Source organism: Phocoena phocoena, chromosome 4 (assembly GCF_963924675.1).
Source record: "Phocoena phocoena chromosome 4, mPhoPho1.1, whole genome shotgun sequence".
NCBI lineage: Eukaryota > Metazoa > Chordata > Mammalia > Artiodactyla > Phocoenidae > Phocoena > Phocoena phocoena.
Genome location: NC_089222.1, coordinates 16,381,615 through 16,408,121, shown reverse-complemented (window position 1 = coordinate 16,408,121; position 26,507 = coordinate 16,381,615). Strand labels below are relative to the sequence as shown.

Here is a 26,507-nt window from a genome sequence, read left to right as displayed (position 1 = left end):
ATCATCAGTGAGCTTAAAAACCATGAAGTCCCTCTCCTCCTTCTGATTTAATTGGTCTTGGGCCTGGGTGTCTTTGAAAGTGCACCGAAATAATTTTGTTGTGCAGTCAGGATTGAGACCCACTCAGTGGTCACCGAGAAATCAGGAGCAGCCCTCTTGCCTTCTTTCAAATTCTACTTTATTTTTCCTACTTCCTTCATGCTTTCCTTCCTCTTCTGCTCTTTCAATCCTCTGCCTCAGAATTCCAGAATCATGAATGGGTGGGAGAAGGGGAAGGGAAGAACAAACCCTGTGCATTCTATTTTCTGGTTAATTCCTTTCTTATTTATGAGGTTTAATAAAACATGCTTTCCCTCCATGAATATAATTCATACTACTTTAAAAAAAACAAGAAAAATTCGGAAACAAGAAAGAAAAAACATCACAACATGAAATGGGTCCCACACTTAAAGATAACCACTGCTAATGCTAATACTTTTACAGTTTAGAGTTTTCTTTCTGATGTTTTTTTTAAGGGAGACCTTTTCTTCACAGCTTTATTAAGGTATAATTGAAGTACAAGAAACCGTGTTCTGACCTTTTCTTGATGCCTAGTTTCTTTGTTTGAAGGCTTTACCTACTGTGTATAGCAGGGGTTGGCAACTGCAGCCCGAAGGTCAAATCCAGCCCACCTCCTGTTTCTGTAAATAAAGTTTTATTGGAACACAGCCATGCTCACTGGTTACCTTCTGTCCACAGCAGCTTTCACACCACAGTGGCAGAGCTGAGTATTGCAACAGAGACCATCTTGCCCAGGAAGCCTCAATATTTACTATCTTGTCCTTTACAGAACAAGTTTGCTGACCCCTGGTGCATACCAATCTTACTCTCTTTTTTCTCCCCATTTTACCTTATTGCCTTAGCAGTTCCCATATTGCTATAAATGCTTCATAAATATCATTTCTAATAACTGCCTGATATTTTATTGCATGGTTAGGCTGTGGTTTAGTCTTTCTCCTGTTATTAAATATTTATCCAGTTTTATTCCCAATTTTTTCACCTTATAATAATGAAGGCTTCAGTGGGTATATCTGGATGTACACTTCATCTGTATTTTCAGTTATATCTTTAGGATGGGGTCTAGATTATTCAAGTGGTAGGCAGGAGCATTTTATGATTCTTGGTACATGTCATCAAATCCCTTCCTCAAAGATGTCACATGGGTTTGTGCTCCCCAACAACTCAGGAGAGCACCCACATTTCCACATGCTTGCCAGCACTGAGTATAACCATTTTAAATTTTTTCTGCATTTAGACAGGTAAACAAAAAGCTTTGTTTTAAATTGCATTTCTTTTCTGTCTAACGAGATTGAAATTGTTGCTTTTCTTCTTTTGCATGTTGGCTGCTACTCATCTTTGCTTGGCCTCCTTCTGCACAGGGCAGAGTGAGGATGCTGGTCCTGCCTCTTACCTTAGCTTGGAGCAAAGCTCCCGCTTCCGCCCACTTCTTTTCGACATCTCTCTCCCAGTGAATTCTGATTGTTTCAAGGATGTCATCCAGCCCAGTGCCAATGGGAACATCCAATTGTTCCAGCTCAGACCCTGCCAGCTGTTTGTATAGCATTTTCACATCCTGAAAATGACAACATATACCTCAGTGAGTTCCAGAGGAGAAAGAAAAGACACAGAATTCTAGCCAGCCGAAGCCCATCTCTGTGGGCAATACTTTGCTTCTCATTTTGCTGCTGCCAAACATGGGGCTTCACAAAGACAGGCAAAGTCCCTGGTCCTCTTCCCAGCATGGGCGCTATATTCTCTTTTCCTCAGGATGCATTTCTAGGCTACTCTTCACAAACCCATGCCCACCCAAAGCAAAGATCAAAATAAATAAATAGCAAAATAACAACACAGAGTAAGCAATAACAGCAAGATGAAATTTATGAATTTCATAAAGTCAGAGGAGGCGGAAAGAGATTTAAAGATAACTGCGGAGTTTTTAAAGCGTTACCTTGGGAGAGTGGTGAGAAACTATGGAGCTGAGAACAGGAGGAAGTTGGCTTATTGATTCCTGGTTAGCTTACAGTTGGACAAAAGAAGGAACTTCCCAATGTGAACATGGTTAAATGGGTTTTGACTTTTTCCAACTGCAAGCACTGTTTGGATCTTGACTGGTGTGAGGTTGTTTAGAATCACTGCAGGTCTGCAGGACACTGGACAACATCACCACAGGCGGTCCCCTTCAGTCCTGTCACTCAATGATCTGACCTAATTTCATTGAGTGTGACTAAACCACAGCCTGGGTCTACTCTCGGAGCTATTTTGTTTGTCCAGTACAGTGTTGAAAAAAAGTCTGAACTAGAAAGCTTAGGGGATGCTCCCTCCAATTCAACACACGTTCCATCACTCACTACTGCTTGGACCTGCTGCCTCCCCATTTATGTACCGGCCTGGTCCCTGAAGCCATTTGAGTTTGAAACTCAGGGTAACCTCACCCATTACAAGAAGTTGGAAATATTTTACTGGCATTTTGCCTGCAGCCCTGGGCAAGTGACGCGGAGCGTCACCTGTGTTGTGAAGCTCAGCCCGACAGGTGAGGGCCCCCACCTACCTCTTCATAGCTCCTTGACAGAAAGCCAAGTTCTTCTTTCAGGCTTTCTATTTGACTCTCCAGATCCTTTTTTGTCGAATTCGCTTCATCAATGACTTTATACAGAGAGTTAATTTCCTCTTCCGCCGCCTTTCGAAACGGCTGCTCATTTTCATATCTGTAGGTAAAGGAACTCAATCAGCAGAGCTGGGTGACCCCAAAGAAAAATAATCAAATTATAAATGTGACCAACAAACCAATTATTCACTTAAGCAATGAATGTTAAAAGTCACTGTTCCAATGGGTTTGCGGACACTGTTAATGGAATTGCTGCCTGTTGATTTATTAAAATGAAAGCGATTGCAGCCAACTTCTGATAACAGGGCACAGGGATTAATTAGGTGCCATCCTCATGGGGCACTGGAAGCACAGAGCTCTAGGGAAAGCTTCTCCAAGAGGCCAGATCCAGGTAAGGGGACCAGTGTTGTCATCATTATGCTGATCTGTCATCCTTTTCACCTGGGGATCCTTTAACGAACATTACTTAGAATCTGCTAAGTCCCAGGCTGTGTGCTGGTGACCCCCAAATGAAGAACGTGCATGGTTCCTCTCCCCCAAAGCCCAGGTAAAATTTCAGGACCGTGGCTGCAAACCCAAATGCCTTCAGGGACCAAGTGGGGAATGTAGATGAGGGATGAGGGTCAGGTCTGGGCAACAGCATAGAGGTGGGAATTGACACGCGTAGGACAGCACATGCTTCACCTAAAACGGTGCTGCTGCCCAGCCCTCCCCATCACTGCAGCGTGGGAAGGGGTATTCCCTTCTCTTGAGAAACCAGAAACCTGGATTTGCATACGAAATATGCAAAAACACACAGGCACACATAATACACGCAGACACAAGTCTGAAACTGCCCCCTCTGCGTTGTTTCAATCTCTGGTTTGCACAGGGCCTTTTTTCTAACAGCTACCCAACATCTTTGGCAGTTTCTCCCAGTGGCACTCCTTTCTTCCATGGCCTTCCACTCAGCCAAATTTCACACCTTACCTTCATCCATCCACAGAAGGGAGAAATCTCACACCTCTCGTTTCAGAAAGCCTCTCAAGGTCTTAGAATTTTAAAGGAATTTCTTGTTCAACTATCCAAACTCCTGCCTGATGACAATCCCTGATGGCATTTTTGATAGGTGATCATGCAGGCTCTGCTTCAATACTTCCAGCAACGGGGACCTCATCATCTCCCAAGGCCATCATACCATTTTTAGACAGCTGTAACTATTGCAGATTGCTTCCTTCAAGAGCTTTAGTCTCTATTCCTGAAAGAGTCTGAGTTCCACCCACTGGAACACCCAAAGTTAGTCTAATCCTTCCACTGGCAGTCCTACAAATATTTGGAGACACTCTCTTATGTCACTCTCTTGTCCCCCATCTCCATCCACTACACCCCTCCAAGACTTTTTGTCCTCAGGTTAAGCATTCCTACTTCCTTCCTCCATTTTTCATGCAAATGGGTTTTCATATTCGTCATTATCGAGGGCAGGGACTATGACCCTTTCATTTTTGTTTTTGCAGCAGCAGGTTTAAGATATATTTTTGGAATGACTTGAAATGCTCCAATTGGTCTGTGTCCTTCTTAAAATGTGATACAGAGAATGAAATGCAAAACTCCAGATGCTACCTGATTACTTCAGGGTCTTGTGGGACTGTCTGCTCCTTTGTTTAAACCCTTTAGTTCTATTCATCACGGATCCTAAGATTTGTATTGTGGGTTTTGTTTGTATGTTCGTTCATTTCATTTTGATTAGCTGTATTTGCTGCTAACTAATATTGAGTCTCCTGCCAAGTAGACGTCCTGAACATTTTTCACAAAAGCTACTTTCAGCCCAATTTCTCTGTCCTCCTGGGTGCAACTGGTATTTGAACCCAGGAATAGGAGTTTATATTCATCCTCTTTCAATGTCATCGGTCCATTGTTCCAATGTATTGGGATCAGAATCGTGATTCTGTCATTCTACTCTTCACCACCCCAACTGGCTTTGTATCAACTGCCATTTTGCCACGCCTGCTTTCAAGCACCTTGCAGTTAAAAATAGTAAATGAAGGGACTGAGGACAGAGTCCTGTGGCATACCACCAGAGACTTCCCTCAGAGTTGGACCTGTACATTTGAATCAGCACTTGGGGGCTTGTTTCAGAAGCGTTTTTCTGTGCTCTATATGTGGAATTAGATTTTCTACCCAAATTTATACTTTTTGAAGGATTGCGTTCTTATTAACATTTAGTTCTTTTGGAAACAAGTCCTACCCTTCCACCTGACATGGAAACCCACTCATATGACGGGGATTAGTCTCTTTTGACCCAAGCTGGAAGAATCCCCCACGTGCCTCTGGAGTCCTATTTTGTCCTATTTTGATCCATAAAAGGGGCATCTTCATTTTGCTTTTCCATTAGGCCAGTGTTTTGCAAACCCCACTCACCTACACGATTTTTCACTAAATGTGTATCTTCTGTATCATTATTTACTTTATGTTGTTCCTTAAATTCATGTACTGAAAGAGTAAATCTTAAATCAATAAACTTTAAAAGCTCTTTATATTAAATAAATTTTAAATTGCCACTATAAATGGTAGTACTGTAGTGGAAAAACAGTTTCATGGGCCATAAACAGAAGGTAACTATAAAAATAAATATATGGGCCTTCCCTGGTGGCGTAGTGGTTGAGTCTGCCTGCCGATGCAGGGGACACGGGTTCGTGCCCCGGTCCAGGAAGATCCCACATGCCGCGGAGCGGCTGGGCCCGTGAGCCATGGCTGCTGAGCCTGCGGGTCCGGAGCCTGTGCTCTGCAATGGGAGAGGCCACAACAGTGAGAGGCCCGTGTACCGCAAAAAAAAAAAGAAAAAACAATATATATGACTGGGACTTCCCTGGTGGCACAGTGGTTAAGAATCTGCCTGACGATGTAGGGAACATGGGTTCGATTCCCCGTCTGGGAAGATCCCACATGCTGCAGAGCAACTAAGCCTGTGCACCACAGCTACTGAGCCCTTGTGCCACAACTACTGAAGTCCGTGCGCCACGAGCCTGTGCTCCGGAACAAGAGAAGCCACCACAATGAGAAGCCCGTGCACTGCAACAAAGAGTAGTCCCTGCTCGCCACAACTAGAGAAAGCCTGTGTGCAGCAACAAAGACCCAGTGCATCCAAAAATAAATAAATAAATAGATAAATTTATAAATAAGTAAATACATAACTATTAAAATTAAAACGTTTATCTTTATACTGCTTAAAACGATCTTCATCAGCCACATTATAGGAAACACTATTAGACTCCAAAGAGGTGGTTCTCAAGGCTGGATGGGCATCAGGAAAGCCTGGTGAATGTTAAAAATACAGAGGCCGGGACCCACCCCCCAGCCTTCCATGAGGCTAGGGTGCATGCTGCAGACTCTGGGGCCGCATTACCCGAGTGGCCCAGCAGTCTGGGGCACGGAGGGACTGTCCCCTCGGCTGTGGAGTGTTACCTCTCCTTAAAGTCGTCCGCGCCCGCCTGGATATTCTCCGTCTGCAGCATGAGCCGTGCGTTTTCCAGGACTGCCTCGCCCACCTGGAACGACCACACACCAAAGGACAAGGTCACTGCGACGTCTTCCTACTTCAAATGGTGCCTCGCGCTGGGCACAGAGGCTCTGGGACGCTGAGAGCACTTTCTCATGGCAAATATTTTTAGAATTCAAGTGTCCCTCTCTAAGAAAGAGGGGGAGAGATAGACACGAAAGCATAAAATCTTGGTGTCTTCTAAGAGCTTTTAGGGTTGGATTTTTGGAGCAAAAAGATTGCTCAGGGCAGACTTGTCTGTGGCCTTTGTCACAATGATGAGCTTTCGGCTCTCCAGTGAAATTTCTGGCTCCTTAAATGAAGTTTCACTGGCTTGACTTAGTGTCTCTTAACATTTTCTGGTCATGGATGCCTTTGGGAAGCTGATGAAATCTCTGGCCCACTGCTACCCAATAGAACTTTCGGTAATGATGGAACTGATCTGCACTGTGTGGTCCAGCACAGTGGCCACACGTGGCTACTGAACACTCAAAATGTAGCAAAGGCAACTGAAGAACTGAACATTTACTTTTATTTAATCTTAACTAATTTACATTTAAATAGCCATAGGTGGCCACAGGTGGCTCCAGAACTGGACAGCTCAGCTCTAGAATTCTGTCCACCCTCAGAACATACATGTGAACATAAACATTGTACATACAGCTTATGTGTGTACATAAATATTGTACATACAGTTCGGGGGTTTCATGGGGAAGAATGATTTTTCAAATTTGGCCCTCAGCACCCCTCAGGGTTCCCCACAGGTGGGGATTGGGAGGATAGTCATCTTCTTAACCTGAGAAACTTCTTTTTAAACTAAATATATTTTTTACATATTGGCTTTTGGATAATCTGCAGCTTGGGATGTTACTGTTACTTTAAAATAAGGATGCAAATCTGAGGAAACTTTCTGGAGTGATAAAGATGTTCCATACCTGGATCTGGTGATTACATTGATGTATAATAGGTAACAATTTGTTAAGCTGTACCATTAAGATTTTTGTATTTTACTATATGTAAATTATGTTTAATAAAAATACATAAAACTGAAAAAAAAAAACGGTTGCATATCACTGTTTTAAGCTCTTATCAGTCCTTTGCTCTTGAAAGTAAATGAGTTGGAAGTTCTTTGCTGACTTGGTGGAGGACTTCTGGCACCAGAGGTCAGAGACCGGAGTAAGATGAGAAAGACCAGGGAGGGGGAGACCCCAGTTGCCTGCTCCCCAGTGTGCGTCAGGGCAGGGCTGCAGCAGAGAGAAGATGAGGTTGCTGGTGGGAAATTCAATGAAGTGGACAAACAACACAGGATGACCCTACTGGAACAGGGGAGCTCCATCCCTTCCACCCAGATCTGGGACTTGGTCCACGCCTGTGCTCCCTTGGTTTCCCCAGAAAAGCCCTCATCCCACTGTGCTGAAGTGGCCCTTCCCAGGGTCAACTCCTTGTTCATTGCTGTGTCTCCAAGCTCTGGTTGTGGTGGACATTCCATCAACACCTGTTGAGTGAATGCCTGCATGAATGAATTGTGACCATGGGTGAGCCATTCCCAGTCTTCCCCTGTCCCAGGTCTGGAGATCATTTTCTGGAAGCCCCCAAGAAGGGTGTTTTAAGATGTACCCGGGATTTTGTTTTTATTCTGGTATGGAGAGGCCAACAGATCAGGAGACAACGGACATTGCAAAGATCATTTGTTACTCACAGTTCCCAAGAGGAGGGGGCAGCCATACCATGTAGGCCAACACAGAGAAGAACCAGGGTTGGTCAGGAAGCAGAAGGGGCGAGGGGAAAGCATGGGCAAAAGGCTTTATTGTGGTTTTCATGGGAAGGAATGGGCACAGGAGTGTAAGCAGCTGGGATTGGCTGGTTTGAATAATTTCAATGGTCTCTGGGCTATAGGGGTGGTCCCTTGTTGTCTGGTACCCAGTCCTGGGTGGTCAGAGCAGAGGAATATTGCCTCTTGGAGTGTGAGCCACAGCAAGGGGAGGCAGGTTGGGGTATTGACTCAGGATGGGTTGGTTTGCATCTCAAAGGCACTCTCACAGGTAAGTGGTTCCTATCTCTAGGATTCACTAGCCTTGCAATGGGGCAGTCTCTCCCTGTCAATGAGGTCCCAGCTGCCACAGCATCAAGAATACAGAAAATGGGGCTTCCCTGGTGGCACAGTGGTTGAGAATCTGCCAACCAATGCAGGGGACACGGGTTCGAGCCCTGGTCTGGGAGGATCCCACATGGCGTGGAGCAACTGAGCCCGTGAGCCACAACTACTGAGCCTGCGCGTCTGGAGCCTGTGCTCCGCGACAAGAGTGGCCACAACAGTGAGAGGCCCGCGCACCGCGATGAAGAGTGGCCCCCGCTCGCCGCAACTAGAGAAAGTCCTCACACAGAAACGAAGACCCAACACAGCCAAAAAAAAAAAAGAATACAGAAAATAAGAACATAGAGTTAATATCGTTGAATATAGTTCATTCAACGGCTCTGGCTATGTGAGGCCTCTGAGGACTGGCTTTGGCTGCTCTGACCCAGCCCTCTATTCGTCCTCCTTCACACGCTGCTGCACCCACATTTAGGAGCCCCTTTCCTTGTCTTTGGATGCTCCGTGATGCCATTTTGCAGATGATGAATTTGCAGCCCAGGGCAATTACCCTGCTCATTTTCTTACAGTGGTGCCCATGGCAAATATTCCACCCTAGCACGGGACCTTGAGTCATAGCAGGTGTCCAGACCATGGGCTCATAAACCCCAGCTGCAGACATGATGGCTTCCAAAGTGCTCTAGAGTAGGTGGCCATGCAGGGCCAGATGCAGGCAGATGTGGGCTTGGAGCTTGTACAAGTTGGGAGACTGCCTTTAAGAAAAAGAATAAAAAATTACTAATACAAAGGGGGACATGCAAGTGAGGGAGCTTGAGGCTTAAACTCTTCACGTGGGTACAGCTCTGTTTTGTTTCTGCTTTGAAAACATGCAGCGGGTGGACAGAAAAAGTAGAAAACAAAACCCAGCCCTGGGGCGTCGGGGGATATACGTGTACCATATTCAGAGGCACACAATTCTGGAAAAGCAGAAAGATGCCTGGGGATGCAGTCACCTATGTCCCACTGTCCAGAACAAACACACTAGCGCTTGCATGTGCTGCCTTTTGACTTGGGATTTGCTCCGCCCAGCAGCAACTGTCCCCTGTGTGTGAATCGGTGACATCTGCCCAGCGGACTACAGACTTTTCATAAGTAAGAGGCTGCTGGGAGCAACGGTGCAGGAGTCAGTAGGAGATACAGGCTGATGGGAGGCGAGGCCAGGGCTCTGTACTTGCTTCTCCTTACTTGGGGTTGAGGACAGGATGCTGCCTGGGACACTTTGGACGCTGCCCAGGAGATGGGGAGGTTCTGTCCAATGTCTGTCCAAGGAGGCTGGGCAGCTCTGGGCTCAGGGAAGCTGGAGGTTCCTGCTTTCGCTGTTGTTTAGTAACAACCAAGGGTTTATTCGACCCTCAAGTGGAGGCTAATTATAGGCCCTGACTTGCCAAAGCACAGTTTGCTGGCCGTGCTTCCCCATCTCCACAGACTGGATCCTAAAATAGACCTCCAGGCCATTGCTGAGCGTAGAGAGCCTTCCTCTGTCCTCCTGCAGCCCCTCAGCCCAACAGAGGCCACGTTCTCTGGGTGTCAGGGGTGGCTCAGCACCCCCAGCCGGGAAAGGGCCAGGCAGCGGGTCCAGGGCTGGGACACTGGCTGAGGTTTAGCACAGGCAGAGGACTGGGATGGTGGCCAAGGCCAAAAGTAAGTGTGGTGCCTGCACTGGACAGGGACCATCTTTGTCTCAATACCTGGGAAAACCATGAAACCTTACCCGGGACTGAGGACAGGAAAGGAAGAGGGAGAGAAGTTGGATTTACTGCCTACAGGTGTGGCCCACCCACATGCTGGAGCTGGCTTGTACTGGCTTGTACCTGCTTGCCAGGACAGACTGTTAAATAAATATTTCAGGAGTTTTCGTGAGCCGGTTGTTAAACACAGCCACCAAGAAAATTTTAATTATGTGAACTTACAATTACATAAATTATACTAAAAACAAAGGTAACAAATACTCAAAATACAAAGGTAATGACTACTCATCACTTCCTAATTGTTTTACTATGTTTGACGGTCATCTCTGCTTTTGAGGTTATTTGCTTCTATTGTATCTGTAATGATTGTGGACAGGGAACATTGCTTGCCATTCCAGTAAACAAAGAATGTTGCCCACCATTCCAGAAGGACCAGGCCATGGTGCACCCAGAGAACTCGGGGTGGAGAAAAACAGAAAGTCTTCTGTGCTTTGGATACTGGCCCCAGAGAGTTAAGATGCATATTGAAGAAATAATTTCAATGAGCCCAGACTCTGCATCTTCCTTTATATAGGAAAGCACTAAAATCATTAACTTGAGATGTCAGTTTCTTGTGATTAGCAGTAATCTTTTGATGTTCAACCATATGTTGTTTTCCAGCAAAAGACTCCAATATATCCTGCCTCTTACCTTACCCTTTCTGAGCAGTTCCTCAGAGCTATTTGGGAGGCTGTCTCTGGGGCTATAGTCCTCAGTAAGGTTCCCTAATAAAACTTAACTCTCAACTTTTAAGTTGTGTGTTTTTCTTCAGTCAACAGGTGGGAACACTGTGTAACACTGTCCTACAATGCATCTCTTCCCAACTCTGCATTCATGCTGGTAGCTTGATGTCAGCTGTGGTGAGAGTAGCTACACTAGGGAAATTGGTGAACACCATAAAGTAGAGCGTTTCATCCACGGAGAGCCAATTGTTATACAGATCCCAGCTCACTGACTGTCCCCCACCTTCCACCCAATACTCAATATTCATAAATTCACTAAATGCTCACGGCCCTCCTCTAACGCTGATATCATTTTATGGATGAGGATGCCTAGGCTCAGAAAGCATATGATAATTGCCCAAATCGCATAGCTGGAATGTGGCAGAGCCAGAAGGCCAAACCAGGTTAATGTGACTTGAAAGTGTGCAAATCTTTGTCGTCTGTTTTGGAAACTGAAAGGCACATCAGAATCAAGAGAGACTCTGTTGTGGAGGACTGTTTTCTGTCTTTGCTGTAACATAGAACAGTCGGGACTCCTGGTTCCTATTTGGGCTGCATCACAAAGACAAAGAGGCATCTTCCCTACTGGGTGTGAGGACGCTAACCAATCAAACCAAACCGTCTCCCACTCCAAGTCCCTGAGCTTTCATTTCCGAGCCTTGTAAGCTGAGGAGAGCTGAGGCAGATCTGCAGTCCGCCTCTGAAGGCCCAGGGGGCTTCTGCAGCTGCGAACTTTGCTGTCGGGCCCAAGAGAGGAGAGGGCACTTGTGTTTAAAACTTCGAGAGATGTACATTAGCTATCTGGTCCTCTTGGATTTATGGCTGAGGTGGATGTAAATTAACCTCACTTCTCTGATCACCTTTTTTTCCAGGGGAGAAGGTGATAAAAATACCAAATGTACAGTGCCTCAAGGGCATATTTAAGGGAGGGCAGGCTAGCAGCTTGCACATGGTGTGCTGGGGACACCAGCAGATGACATCTCCTTTCTGTCCTTCTGCCCAAACAGAGCTGGGACTCCTACCATCAAGGCTACGTAACTTAACACCAGGTCTTCTGTTGAAAAGAGGCACTGTCATAGCAGCAGCAGTGCGAATCGCTATGTGAGATTAGCTGGTTTTAAGGGATTAAGACCCATTAATTTTGCTGGAGCCAGAAACAAAATTCACCTCCAAAGCCTAAAATGCTGTGGATGAGAGTAGCTGGGGTTGAGCGGCAGGGGAATGGCAGTCAGAGGTCACGGGGGCAGAGGTGTATTCTGTGAGGGACGGTGCAGGGTGGGGTGCTGCCCGCTGGCTGTGGAGGCACAAGCTGCTCCGGGCTTGGCTGGCAGCCACCTCATCTGACTTCCCTGGAGCTGTCTTCCTTTGCGCCTCCACGTGGACGCTTCCTTAGCAGAATTTACACCAGTGGTTCTCAAAGTGTGGTCCCTGGACCGGCAGCATCAGCCACCTGAAACTTGTGAGAAATGCACATTCTCAGACCCTGCCTCAGATGTCTGACTCAGAATCTCTGGAGTGGGTCCTAATGATGTGTGTTTTAACATGCTTTCTAGGGGCTTACGATGCACACTTGACTTTGACAGCCTTTGCTTTGCACAGACCTGCCTCCGGTCCTGCTCAGGCCGCCTCCAGACTGCTCCTGGACCTCCTTGCTGTCCTGACCCACGCCGTTGCCTCTGCCTGGAACACCTGGTCTTACCACCTGACACTCCCTGGCCCTGGCCACCTGAGAAACCCTTCCCCACTTTAACGCTCCTCTCGAACGTGGCTTCCTCTACCAAGTTTCTTTATTCGCTCATCCATTACTGCCTTCATGTCTTCAGCACGTGATTATTATTTCCTCTGTGCCAGGCTCTGCGCTGGTTTTGGGGAATCAGCAGCTATGGTAGGAGATGTGGTTAGAAAGGCAGGCAAAGACCAGATCCTGGGGGGAAGGCCTTGGGAGGAGTGGGAAGGAAGTGGCATTTGCTGGGATGCCAATGGAAGGTTTTGAGCAGGCACAGGGGTAACCTGTGTGGTAAGTGGATCCCCCTGACTCCTGTGGGACACAGGGGGCCATGCCGAGGGCCCAGCTAGGGGGTTTCTGCACTCATCCAGGGGAGGTGATGGTGGCTTTGACTAGGGCGGTTGAGGAACGGTGGGGATGGAGCAGTCATGGGGAGAGTGAGGGAGAGGAATTGAGGATGGCCCCTAGGCTTTTAGCCAGAGCTACTGGCTGCACATGGGCCCTAGCTGTCTCCCTACCTCCCTCCTTGAGTCATCCTGCATCTGGGTCACATTCCTCCCACAGCGGAGCATGTCCCCGTCTCTCCACGCAGTGTAAACAGTATGCAGGCAATGACCACATTAGCTTATTCTTGACCCCAGCTCCTCCCTCACCAATTTGGGCCAGTTACCGGATAAGTGACTCTAAGATTCAGTTTCCTCATCTGTAGAATGTGGATAATGCCACTCCCTGCCCCCTGGGATAGTTGTGAGAAACAAATGAGCCGATGCAATGCACTGGCTGGATGCCTGGAGCAGAGTAAGCACGAATGATAGCCATCTTTATTGTTGTTATTCGTCTTAGGACAGAGCAGTTGTTCAGTGATTGTTGAGGGAGTCTGCTGGGTATGTGTGGTCTGGCACTGTCCCCAATCTGCTTTTTCTGGATGCACAGTTGGCTGAATGAAGACTTCTATCTAGTGGCTTCATGTTATTTTTCTTTCAGTTTTTCCATCCATAGTCATTTGCAAAGCCCTGGTCCCTGGTACTACGATGATGAGGATTTTACCCTTTCCTACTGCCATTCTCACTGCGGATGCAGTTATAAAAATAAATGGAGCTGGTGGTGGCAGGTGAGGGATTTTACTTTCATTCTGTTTCAAAAAGGCAAGGATGAGCAGCATTTTCAAAAGGGTTATCATTTGTGCCCAAGGGTATAATTAGAGCTTTATTTGGATTTAAGATATTGGCATCCCAGCAACCAGAGCTGCAGGTGAGGGAGGAGGTGGGTGGAGGTGGGTAAGACTGGGCCCTGGGAAATGAGACTCAGCTGGTGTACTGGCAGATGCAAGAGAACACTTTTCACATTTGTTTGACTTTCAAGTTTAGGATGAATGCTCAGCATGACTTGCTTCCAGCAATAAATGAACAAGAAATCATCATCTGTCCCTATACCCTACTCTTACTGCATCTTCACCAGGATGGCGAAGGCCAGCTTGTCACCAGCCAGCCGGATGCCTCTCTGTGCTCAGCCTGACATGCCGCTACGTGCGTCATGAGACACACTTTCCTCTCTTGGCTTCCATGAACCACTATCCCCTGCTCTTCCTACTTTGTTGGCCATCTTTTGGCTTCCTCCTGCATGAAGTCTGTCTCCCTTGTCTGACCTCTAAATGCTAGAGTTCTCAGGATTGGGTCCTGGGGCTTTTTCTCTTTAATCACTGAGTTATCTGATCCATTCACATGGCTTGAAATGTATGTGCGGATGACTTCTGCATTTATATCTCTAGCTCAGAACCTTCCTTTCTACTCTAGGCTTGAGTACCATTCTCTCCTTGACATCTTCTCTACTTGGCTCAGATGTCTCAAACTTAACGTGGCCAAAATGGAATTGTTGCCCTCTAAAAGCAAATTGCGCCCCCCTCCAGCTCCATGCCAGTAAACAGTACTAACAGAAACCAGGGAGTCTTGACATCGTGCTTTCTCTCATCTCCCACATCTAATCCAACACCAAGGTTAGTCAATCCCCACCCTGCCCCAATGTATCTCAAATCCATCTACTTCTCACATCTCCACTGATGTCACCCTGCTGCACACCCCCATCACGCCCTCTGACCTCATGGCAACATCCTCTTAATCCTCTCTCCTCTCCTGCTTGAGTCCATTCTTCATCCTGCTTCCAGAGTGATTTTCTTCAACTCTTCACATCAGATGATGTCACTCTGATTAAATTAACTTAAAACTCTTCTGAGGTGTTTCTTGTGTCTAAGATAAAATCCAAGCTTCTGACAGCAGCCCTCAAGGCCCTGCATGTGTGTCAATCTTCCCACTGCTCACAGGCTCCACCCTGCTGGTGCCGGGTCTTTGTGGACCACGCGGGCCTCTCTCCTGCCTTGAGGCTTAAGCACGTGTGGACTCCTCTGCCTGGACTGCTCTCCCCTCTCCTGTGTTTGGGTGGCTCCCTCATCCTGATCACCCTGCCTAAGGTAGGACCTCCTTCCTCTCTGTCCCTCTCTGCCTTGTTCACTTTCTTTAAAACACTTAGCACAGCTTGTAATTATTACCAATTTTTGTTTATTGGTTTATTAGTTGTTATCTCTGTATTTGCTGCCAGAATATAAACTCCTTGAGGCCAGGCACTGCCTTTCTGTCCTGCTGTTGTTCATCCCCAGCACAGTGTCTGGTACAGGACATACAGTTGGATTAATGAGCCCAGAAATAGTGCTGCTTCTTCATGGACAACCAGGAAGGGGAGACCCTCCAGGGACACCCAGGTTCCTACCTAGTTCCAACCTGAGAATCACCTTTGGTACCTCCCTCCCCTTCACTCCCAAATCAGAACATATCAATTCCCCACACTGATGAGCTTCACTCCATTCCCGTCCCTTATGCAGCCTTGCTTCGAGCCCCAATCATCTCTTTTCTGGTTCAACCTGATAGTTACCTGAAGATGGAAAATATGAAGCCCACGCAGTGAGTTAAGGTTGCATCTGCAAGTGGAGTTAGGGGACGTGTCATCAGGTAGTGGAGAGTGTGCCATGTCCCAGACAGCTCCCCCCAAGCACAGTCACAGCCACTGTGGGTCCCGGGAGAATCAGGCACACTGAGGGCTAAGGTCGGGTCTTCCGGGCAAGTTCAGGATGGTGGGCACTTCTGCGTTGTACTGCATGTAACCCTTGACCTCATCATCACGCTGCGCTCTGGCTGAGGGAAGAAGGTCTTAGTAGGAGAGGTCGGAGGAGTGTGGAGTGAGAGGCCAGAGCTGGTGGGTGCTGGTGTTCACAGTGCTGGGTGATCAGGAGGACCTGGCCCCTAGAGGCTGCCCTCTGTCTCGAGGAGGACAAAGTCCCCTAGGCTTCACCTTCTGCGGAGGCCTCCCTCATCCTGTTCCCACAAGTTCTGGCTCTGGGCTCACCCAGCATCCTGCCTGCAGCTACCTTGGCTGGATATAGGAGGGCTTGCTTTGGGCACTAAAGAGTTTAACTGCCGCGGTACACCAGTATGTAAGCCTCGGTGTATGTGTCATGACCTGGCCCTTCAGGGCCTAATTTTCTACACATGCCCTAATAAAATCTGAGTGTTAAGCACCAGGCACATCAAGATACAGTGACCCTGGGAGGCTCTGTTTGGGCAGCCAGCTGGTCTCCCTCTGTGATATCTCTATCTCTCTGTCTCTCTTTGCTTCCTAGATTTGGAGCAACTGCTTTCCAACTTCTCATTCCCCTTTCTACTGGAATGAACTTACTAAGATGCAATTTGAATTTATTCAGGGGTGTGCTCTTGAATAAACCCTCACAACTTGGCCCTGCTCTTCACTGGCTTTATCTCTTTTTCTCTCCCCTGCTATAGGCTGAACTGTTTTTCTGAACAGACATGGGCCTCTCCAGCTTCCAGACCTTGACTCATGTTGCTACCTCTGTGTGTCATGACCTAACTAGGCCATCCAGCCTCTATGCTTTCCTTATCTGCCAGGTGAACTCCTACCCATCCTTCAAAACCCAGCTCAGGAATTAACACAACATTGTAAATCAATTATAATTCCATAAAATAAATTAAAAAAAACCAACTCAGGCTGCCCTGCTCATCCTCTGTACTTCCCATATTCCGTGTGGGTATACCTTGATCACTGTAGTTGCCATGTTAGACTTTATTCTGATATTTTTCTGTCTTTCCCCACCACTAATATGTGTGTCCCTGAGACAGGTACAGTCTCTCACCTCTGCCCTCAGAATCGGTGCATCTGTATAATTTCCATTATACAGATGGGGAAACTGAGGCCCAGAGAGTTCAGGAACTTGCCCCAGAACTAAGTGGCCCAGCTGATTTTAATCTGTATCAGTCTGACACAGCTCATTGCTCTTTTTTTCTTTTTTCAAAAAAACTTTTTATTGTGGGAAATTTCAACTCCATCAAACTACATATAAAGGTAGAGAGAGACTCACCTCCTTACTTCAACAATGACAATCTCACAGCTAATTTAAAAAAAAATCTCTATTCCCACTGACCTCTACTCCTATCTCTGAGGTTATTACATACATATCACTTCATCTGTCATTATTTCAGATGCTCTCTTTTGTACTTCTTGTATTTCAATTTAAAAATTATCAAAGCAATACATACATTGGTTTAAAAAATTAAACAATCCTAAAAAGAGATGCTTATAAAGGCTTGTAAAGAAAAGCGTTCCCTTTCCCACATTTTCCTCTCCTCATGTCCTAGTCCCCAGCTGTTCATTTGTCCAGAGCTTGCCCCATATTTCTACAAACTTCTTGATTGTTTGAGTTGTCAGCCACAGGCATTATTTATTGACTTCCTGGCGGACAAATGAAGATTTAGCTCACTCACACTCCACCTCCCTTTTCCTTTATTTATTGGCTATCTTGGTAACTTTAAACAATAAAGCTGTATGTCTTGCTGTATAAATTATGGAGAGTTTCTTCTCACACTTAGTCTTTCTCTTATAATTGCAGATGTTTTATTTTCTAAGGTCAAAAGAGAAGACTGAAAACCAGTTTAATTACTTAGCAACTCTACTGATGCCAGTGTGAAATATAGGTCCTTTCTGCTAAGAATTGCGATGGAGGTGCCCCTGTCAGAAGCTGTGGGCAGAGAGCCAAATTGTTTTATTTTCCAGCTGAGCATCCTCAGGCCTGCAGAACAATGTCCGCTGTTTGATTTTATGTTCATTTTATGTTTATGTTCAGGACATGCCTGCAATACCCACACGCAACCATCTTGCCTTACCACCATGTTTGAGCTGTGATTCTCATACTAAGTAGCTCAGTGTTTTCTCTTGTAAAAGAGGCAGCTTTATCTTGATAGTACCAGGCACACAATGATCCCTTAATAGACGTTTGTTGAATGAATAAGTGATATGTGTTTAAAGAGCCAAACGTGAAATAAGGATGAGAAACCAGTTCACAAGTATCAGACTGGCAAACCTTTGGGAGGTGAGGATGTGAAGAAAGTGGGGATCTCACACACTGTTTCCAGGAGGGTAAACTGGTGCAGCCGCTTTGGAGAGCTATTTGACAATGCCATATAAAAGCTGATGATGGGCACAGCCCATTCTGCTCCTAGGTACTGACCTGGAGCCGGGGAAGAAACTCTTTCTTTTTTTTTTTTTTATTTTGGTCACGTCACGAAGCTTGTGAGATCTTAGTTCCCCAACCAGGGATTGAACCCGGGCCCTCCGCAGTGAGAGTGCAGAGTCCTAACCACTGGACCACCAAGGAATTCCCAGAAACTCTTTCTATAGTGGGCCAGGGAGGAAATACTTTAGGTTTTGTGGTCTTTGTTGCAACTACACATCTCTGCTTGGGAGTATGAAAGCAGCCTTAGACAATTAGTACATGAACGGGTGTGACTGTGTTCCAGTCAAACTTTATTTACAAAAGCAGGCGCCTGGTTAGATTTCTGCCTATAGTTTGCCCACCTCGGACCTAGGGGGACTCTCCCATGTGTGCACGAGAAGGTTCATGCCCCTCCTGTTTAGTGAAACCGAAAGCAACCTCTATCCATCAGCAGAAAAATTCATAATCTATGGTATAAATACAATGAAATGCTCTATGTATAAACATGGATAAATCTCAAAATCAAAATGAGGAGTGAAGAAAGCAAGCTGCTGAAGGAAGTAGTGTGTGACGGTTAATTTTATGTGTCAATTTGGCTGGGCCATGGTGCCCAGAGATTTGGTCAAACACTACTCTGGATGAGATGAACATTTGAATTGGTGGCTCTGAGTAAAGTGGCTTGTCTTCCACAACGTTGGCGGGGACTCATCCAGTCAACTGAAGGCCTGAATAGAACAAACTATTCTAAACTATTCTGAACTGAGGTCCCCAGAGCCGGCAGATGGCCTTTGGACTTGACCTGGAACAACAGCTCTTCCCTGGATCTCCAACCTGCGGGCACCTTGATTTTGGACTTCTAGCCTCATTATAGTGTGAGCCAATTCCTTAAAATAAATCTCTCTCTCTCTCGAAACATCCTATTGGTTCTGTTTTTCTGGAGAACCCTGACTAATACACAGTGTAATACAATTGAATATAAAGTTTAAAATCATGCAAAACAATCCTATAAAGGATTTATATACATATATAGTAAAATTGAAACAACACTTTTGGGAATGATAAGTGCCAAATGTAAAGCAGTGGTGGCGTCTGCGGGGGGGAATGGAATCAGGACGGAGCAGCACAAAGGGTGTTTCAGTTGTATCTGGAATCTTTGATTTTGTGTTTTTAAAAGAGGTCTGTAGCAAATAACATTAAGGTGGACACTTTTGGATGTTGGGCACCCCTTTATATGTGTTTGACATATTTCATGATTAAGAAGAATGAGATAACGTCACAAAACAACGAGGGAACGAAAATCAGTGCAGTGACTGGCATGCCCTAGGCCCCTATCATGTAGAGCAAGAGTGGCTGGAACAGTTGGATGGAGAAGGCAGGTCAGCGGTGGTGGGAGACCACTAGGTGGAGCAAAGGGGGACCTCTAGAGCTCCAGAAGAGGCTTCTGGGCAGCGCGCATGAAGATGGAGCGGGTTTCTCCCTGCGTGGGAGAGGGGCGGAGCAGCGCAGCGTGTGCTGGGGCTGGGAGGTGGCTGCAGAGGCGTGGGCCGGCCCCGTGGACATGGCCACGGTCACGTGGGCTCAGAGAGGTACTTTGTGTTTACCGGGAGGAGGCCCTGCAGAAATAGTTATCCTCGACTACCCTCTGACAAGATTTGTTTCCTGGGCGCTTGCCAACATCGGAGGAATTTGTGTTGCCCAGAAATATGTGGGGTACTTGTTGAGGCTTAAACCGGATTGCGAACTCCTTTTCCCTCTTTCAGGTGCGGCTGCTAGAGCAGACACTCTCAGCGCTCGGCCACATCCCCTCGGATTGTTTTTTCCACTCATTTTGCGCCTGTGGGTTCCCTGTGCTTTCACTTCTCGGGGTCCGCAGTCGGGGCTTTTTTTGGAGCAGTGCCCTCCGGCCAGCAGAGCCCACTTTTCAGTTCCCTGGGCGAGTCCTCTGGGAATGACTGACAGGCATGGGGTGTGAAAGCCCCTTGCTTGGGGTTGGGACAACTCTGAGGTGGAACTTCCCCTCCTGAGTTGCCCTGAAGCTGGCCCTTGGCCTGAGATGGTTTGCTTGCTCCCTCCTCCCTCACAGGCTTCCCGGGGACACCTCCATAACATGCCACCTGGTAAAGTCCTAGACTTGGGGTCTGCCTCTTGGGAATCCATCTAAGACAAGTGTACTTCTCATCCCAGAAACTCTCCAGGGTCAGGATGCTGCGAGCTGTCGTCCATCTAGAGGGTTGCTGGGCACACAGGCTCTGGAATCAAACTACCCAAGCTGAAAGTCTTGTCTCTGTCACCTCCTAGCTGTGTGACCTTGCAAAAGTTATTTAACTGTTCTGTGCCTCAGTTTCCTCATCTTTATTTTATTTTCTTAATTTTATTTTTTTATCAAAGTATAGTTGATTTACAATGTGTTAGTTTCAGGTGTACAGCTCAGTTGTTCAGCTATGTGTGTATATATATATATTCTTTTTCAGATTTTTTTCCCTTATAGGTTATTACAAAATATTGAGTAGAGTTCCCTGTGCTATACAGTAGGTCCTTGTTGGTTATCTATTTTACATATATTTGTGTGTATATGTTAATCCCAAACTCTTTAATTTATCCCTCCCTCTCTCCTTCCCTTTTGGTAATCATAAATTTGTTTTCTATGTCTGTGAGTTTTCTCTTCTTTAAAAAGGGGGTCATAAAAGTATGGGCCTCATAAAGCTGATGTGAGGTCAAATGAGTTAGGATATGCAAGAACCTCAGAACAAATCCTGGCATATAGTAAGTGCTCAATAAACGTTACCTTTGTTACCCTTCACTGGAGCTTAAGGGACACTTAAGGGCAATCAGGAATTAATACGCTTTACCCCTGAGCCTGTGTCTGCTAATTTAATTTAATTAACCCAGGCTAATTTAATGAAGGGGACAAATAACCTCAATTTATTTGTTATGTGGACACATAACCTCAACTTATTACGATGGTGTAGAATGGACCGGTCAGTAGATTGGCAGGGTGGGTGTGGGGCTAACAGTCTACTGAAAGAACTCTAGAAGAATCCTCATTTTTCCTTTGCCTGAGACTCCACCCCACTTCCCATACCCGAAGCTGGTTGAAGTACAGGAAGGTGGGTTTGGACACCGTGTCCAGGAATGGGATTGGATAGGGAGACAATTAGGGAAGGGAGAGAAATGCTCACTCATTCTTGCATGAGCATCAGCAAGAAAGAGGGGACAGAACTCAAAGTATTAGACTTGGAACAGGAAACCGAGTTCCAGTCCTGGCTCTGGTTATCACTAGACACGGATTTCTCATCTCTGAGCCTCAGTTTCCGTCTCTGTAAAAGGGGATAATAACACCAGTTCTGCTACTCCACAGAGAGGCTGTGAGGATCTAGGGGGACACAGCAGAGAACATGCAGGGTACTCTGCGCGGCTGTGCTCTGCAGTCCTACAGACGGTGCCAAAGCAAGGTGTTAGGAGAACACGGCCAGTGCATGTTCTTGGAAATTATCCTTGGAAATCCCTTAGGAGGGTGCCATCTGGGGGACCCACAGTCAATACATCCAGCACAGATGGGGTTTTTCGTCATATGAAACAGTTGACTTAAAAGAGGAGTCATGCTATCTGGAAAGCTCCTCTCTTGAAACACCTATCATACTCAGCAAGGCATATCCCTCACACCAGGAGGGACCCGTGGGAAATGAGCCTGTCTGAAGAGGAAGCAAATTCACGCCTTCCACCTCTTGGGCACAGGGCACATCCTCACTGAGAGAGCAGAACTCCAGCACCAGTTAAATGGTGTCTCTCTCCCCCACGCTTGCTTAAGGTATAGGCCTGTAGGAGACGCAGGGCATTAGAGCAGGAAGTAGAGCGCTGAGTTGCCGGGCTGCCTTCCACGCTGAGGGTGAGGCCCTGTAGACTTCTCTGCCGTCAGCTTTCAGGAAGCCTCAACTCAGAAATACCATGACGCAGTTTTAGAATTGCAAAGGGCTTTCGGAGATCATGCAAGGTGAAGAACCAAGGCACAGAGAGGCGTGATGGCCGACCCCAGGCCTCACAGCAGGCCCTTCTCTCTCTCTCTCTCTCTTTTTTTTTTTTTTTTTTTTGCGGTATGCGGGCCTCTCACTGTTGTGGCCTCTCCCGTTGAGGAGCACAGGCTCCGGACGCGCAGGCTCAGCGGCCGTGGCTCACGGGCCCAGCTGCTCCGCGGCATGTGGAATCTTCCCGGACCAGGGCAGGAACCCGCGTCCCCTGCATCGGCAGGCGGACTCTCAACCACTGCGCCACCAGGGAAGCCCAGGCCCTTCTCTCTTTAGCGACCACAGCGAGGACTCATGGGAGAACCGTGGGCCTTGACCAGAGATGCAGGACTTCAAACCCTGTCTTGGTTAGTTGGGGATGTGTGTGCTCTAAAAGAAGTCCCTGTTTGTAGAACGGGGATGAGGAAACTTTCTCCCCAGAGTAGCAAGACGATTAAAAGATGTGCATGTGTAGCAGAATGTTAAATTGATTGAGCCCAGACGGGGAAGCCACTCACCCCTCTTTCAGTGCCCAAGGGTGCACCCGCCCCGGTAGCAAAGGCGGAACCCGCGACAGGCATGGCGGCCTGGGATCCACAGAGAGGGGTCCTGGCGAGAGGGCACCTGTGGGGTGGGGGAGGCCGTGGGGCCCCAGCCGAGGAGTGGCTGGTCCGGCGGGGGAGCGGGAGTCTCAGCAGAGCTCGTGAAAGTGTCCCCAGGAGAAGGAATCTGGTTTGAACTACAGCCAGACCCAGACGGTGGGAAGCCATCTTACAGCAGCGTGTCTGGAAAGGACTTTGCTGCCCTCCTTTCCACGCCTTCCTTCCTGCTTACGCTCTGGCTGCGTTAGAAACAGCAGGGGGAGTGGGGGTGGGAGAACGCTGGTCCCCACCTTGGAGGGGAGAACGAGGGTCCACAGGTTGAATAATAGTTGACTAGCTGTGCTGTTTACTGGATTGAGACAGTGTTCTGTGACTTAGAATGAGCACAGAATTTTTAATTACTTATAAGTGATCAGAAAAATCCTGAGACCATCCATGTTCTCAACCACGGGCAGGAGACAGTATTTATCTCACACTGAACACGTTGAAAGGGACCTTGGAAGAAATTCCTTTCAAACCAAAGCTGATTTTGTAAGTGGACCTCGTGAGTCCCTCCTGTTCAACACACGGTTGACATCCATCGCACGCCCAGCGCTGTGCTTGGCATACGGCAGGCTCTCAACAATGTGTGGATTCATTTATTTACTCCTTGTCCCTCTTGATCTCCAGGTCCTGGAGGCCAAGAATTTTGACTCTTTAATATCTGAATTCCATAGTGCCTGGTGCAGAGTCAACCCATCAATGCCTGAGGAATGAACAGAATAAAAAGGAATTCTGTGCCAGCTCCACAGCAGCCACCATGACAAAGGTTACAGTGTCGAGCCTGCTGGTGAGGAAGGAGGCGGGGCCAGCTTGCACCAACATCACTAAGATCCTGTAGTTACATGTGACACTAATTACACCCACAGGCTGAGGAGCTGCAGCCTAATCTCTGACACTGACAGAGGCTTTTCCCACTCGTGTTATTCTCCTTAAATTTCAAAAGAGTGGGGGCCATGATGGCAGGTGTAATTATCTCTGTCCTTTTGTAGATGCAGAAGCTGAAGGTGGAGAGATTAGGGACCCAGGCAAAGCCTTTAGTGTGCTGAGACTAGGTGAGACTCAGGACCCCTACTCCAAATGCAAGCTCTCACCTAAAACCCAAAGCCACAGAAAATGCAACTGAAAGAGAAAAGGAGGGTGTGTTTTCTCCCACCACAAATGGCAGCAGGAGAGAATTAAGACTTGCTGGATAATGTATGCAAAGTCTCAGGGTAAAGTGCAATTTTATGGTTGATGTAGAATCCTCAGGAAATTGGGAGCTGTCGTGGAAATTCTGAAATGAATGTGGGGCGGCATGAAGTGCGTGGCTGGCCTCACCGGATCAGGGTGGCTGCGGCAGGGAAGGGATGATTCTAGGCATCCAGAACTTGGCACAAACCACATTTTGCTGCTGGGTGACTAGGGGTGCAAGACAGTTCCCGGAGCAGCCAGAAGGTGGCGCCACTTGCCAAGGGAACCCAGTCAGAGGCAGCCGCCTGGGGCTCCTCCACCACTCTGATTTGGCCTGGAGGCCACTCTTGGATTTCTGCCACAAGGTGAGATGCGTCCCAAACACCAAGGGTTCATCTCTGATTGCCCCTGTGCAACTGCTAATTCCTTCTCCCTGGGGTACTGCGGAGTTGGCTGAGCAGATGGTAATAATAGGAGGGCCTTGCAATCCAAGCAGTTATTATCATTTTAACCACTGCAAACAGTGACGTCAGTTACTACCACAGTTTATCGAGTGCTTGCCCGGCCAGACGCTAAGCCAAGTGCTCTAAGTGAATTATTTAATTCCCATGACAATCCTGTAGAGTAAATATTATTATTCATATTTTACAGATGAGAATGTTGAAATTCATAGAGGCTAAGAAATTTGTTTTAGGTCACAAATCCAGTCAATGGCAAAGTCAGAATTTGAATGCAGTTCTTTTGGACTCTGTAGCTTGTGTCAGGAATCACTGTGATGCACTGTCTCTGTCTGTCTTCCTCCCTCCCTCCCTCCCATGCTTTCCGTGCACCTGGCATTGTGCCGGGGGTTAGATTCAGGACCCGTCGGACTATACCTCTGCTCTTGGTGATGAATGACAGCAGTGGGCCATGGGAGCATGTTGGAGAACAGGAAAGAAGGTTCACTTGTATCTGGTACCACCTTTAGGTCAGGCATGATGCTGGGCACTGTTTAAGTCGGAAATTCCAGGTGTCTGTTGGTTACATTTAATCTGGGTTTTTGTGATCTCAGATCAGGTGTGGGCTCTGGGCTCTCTCAGTAACCCTCTGACTAACAATGTCTCCCTTCACTGACAGTTAGCAAGGCCTGAGATATATTCTGGCAGGTGTGGGTGGGGGGGGGGGCTCAATAAAACTGCTTCATTAATGCTGGGGCACAGGCCACCACCTGACCCTTGAAAATGAAGGAGGCGGCCAACACGTACTGAACGTTCCTATCCCAGGTGGCCAACTAGCAGAGTCACGATAGATTAGGGAACTGGGCTCATGGGAGTGCAGTTTCTTCCCTTAGATGTCCTCCACTGCTTGGGAATAACGAGGAACTGTGACAGGAAGGTCTAGGGTCAAGGCTTCGGAGAGCAGAGAATTCCACCTTCTCATTTTATAGGTGAGGAACCTTGGAGAGAAAGGGGTTTGCCTCAGGGCACGCAGCCAGTTAGCAGCACAAAGTGAAGACAGACATGGGAGTCAGCTGTGTTTGGAATCTTCATGCCCATGGAGAGTGTGGTAAAGTGACCACCTGCTCGAAGGAGTTATGAAAGGGAATCTGGCCTATTCCCTGTGTGTCTGCAAGGAGATGTCAGTTTGACCCAATCTCTTCATTTAACAGTTAAGGAAACTGAGGTTCAGAGAGGTGGAGTAACTTGTCCAAGATCACACAGCAACTTAGTAGCATTTACTGTTTCAACTATATGAATAGTAGTCTCTCGGACTCTCTGTACCATGGCTGTCTGTACCATGGCTTTCCTTTCTGAACCCCAAGCTCTGTGTGGTTTCATAGGATTTGGGATCTGATTTCAAGTGCAAAAGGAAGTGAGGGTGAGGTGGATTAGGTGCAGAAATATTCGCATTTCTGGAACCTTCAAAATGGCATTTGAGGAAATAGGATAAAATGTTGGAAATCAGGACTATAAGGTGATAAAAACAATAGCTATTGTTATGGGTGGAACTGTGTACCACCCAAAAGATATGTTAAAGTCCTAACCCCTACTGAATACCTGTAAATGCAACCTGATTTGGAAATAAGATTTTTGCAGATGTAATCAAGTGGAGATGAGGTCATTAAGGTGGACCCTAGGCCAATGTGAGTTGATGTCCTTATAAGAGGGAAATTTGGACACTGACACACAGGGAGAAGGAAGGTGGAGACTGAACTAATACATCTACAAGCCAAGGAATGCCAAGGATGTGGCCTCCATCAGAAGGTAGAAAAGAAGCCTGGAGCATATTCTCCCTCAGAACCCTCAGGAGGAACCAACCCTACTGACACCTAGACTTCCAACTTCCAGCCTCCAGGACTGGGAGAGAATCAAGTTCTGTTGTTTAAGCCACACAGTTTGTGATACTTTGTTTCTGTTTAAAAATTATTATTTTGGCCGCACCACGCGGCACATGGGATCTTAGTTCCCACACGCCCTGCAGTGGAAGTGTGGAGTCTTAACCACTGGACCACCAGGGAAGCTCCTGTGATACTTTGTTATGGCAGCCCTAGAAAACAAATATAATAGAAATAGAAAACCTCTTATTAACTAATTACTTTTCTGGGCACGTCTTTTTGATTTAATCACTATTTGTTGTGCATCTACTATGTGCCAGGCACTGTCCAGGGCACCAGAGAAAGATCAGGGAATAGAGAGGC

General features: G+C 47.0%; 1 protein-coding gene and 1 non-coding gene across 2 annotated transcripts in view; both read right to left on the bottom strand.

Moving 5' to 3' along the window:
- The window catches only part of BFSP2 (beaded filament structural protein 2), a 65,845-nt gene that overhangs the window by 20,173 nt on the left and 19,165 nt on the right, over positions 1-26,507 (bottom strand). Inside the window, exons 2-4 of the mRNA XM_065876857.1 lie at positions 6,086-6,168; positions 2,588-2,744; positions 1,451-1,612 (exon numbers count right to left, since the gene is read on the bottom strand). Coding sequence (XP_065732929.1) covers positions 1,451-1,612; positions 2,588-2,744; positions 6,086-6,168 — 402 coding nt within the window. The remainder of the gene's footprint in view (positions 1-1,450; positions 1,613-2,587; positions 2,745-6,085; positions 6,169-26,507) is intronic.
- TRNAE-CUC (transfer RNA glutamic acid (anticodon CUC)) lies at positions 18,105-18,177 on the bottom strand. Its single transcript has one exon. It is a non-coding gene; the product is annotated as a tRNA-Glu (tRNA).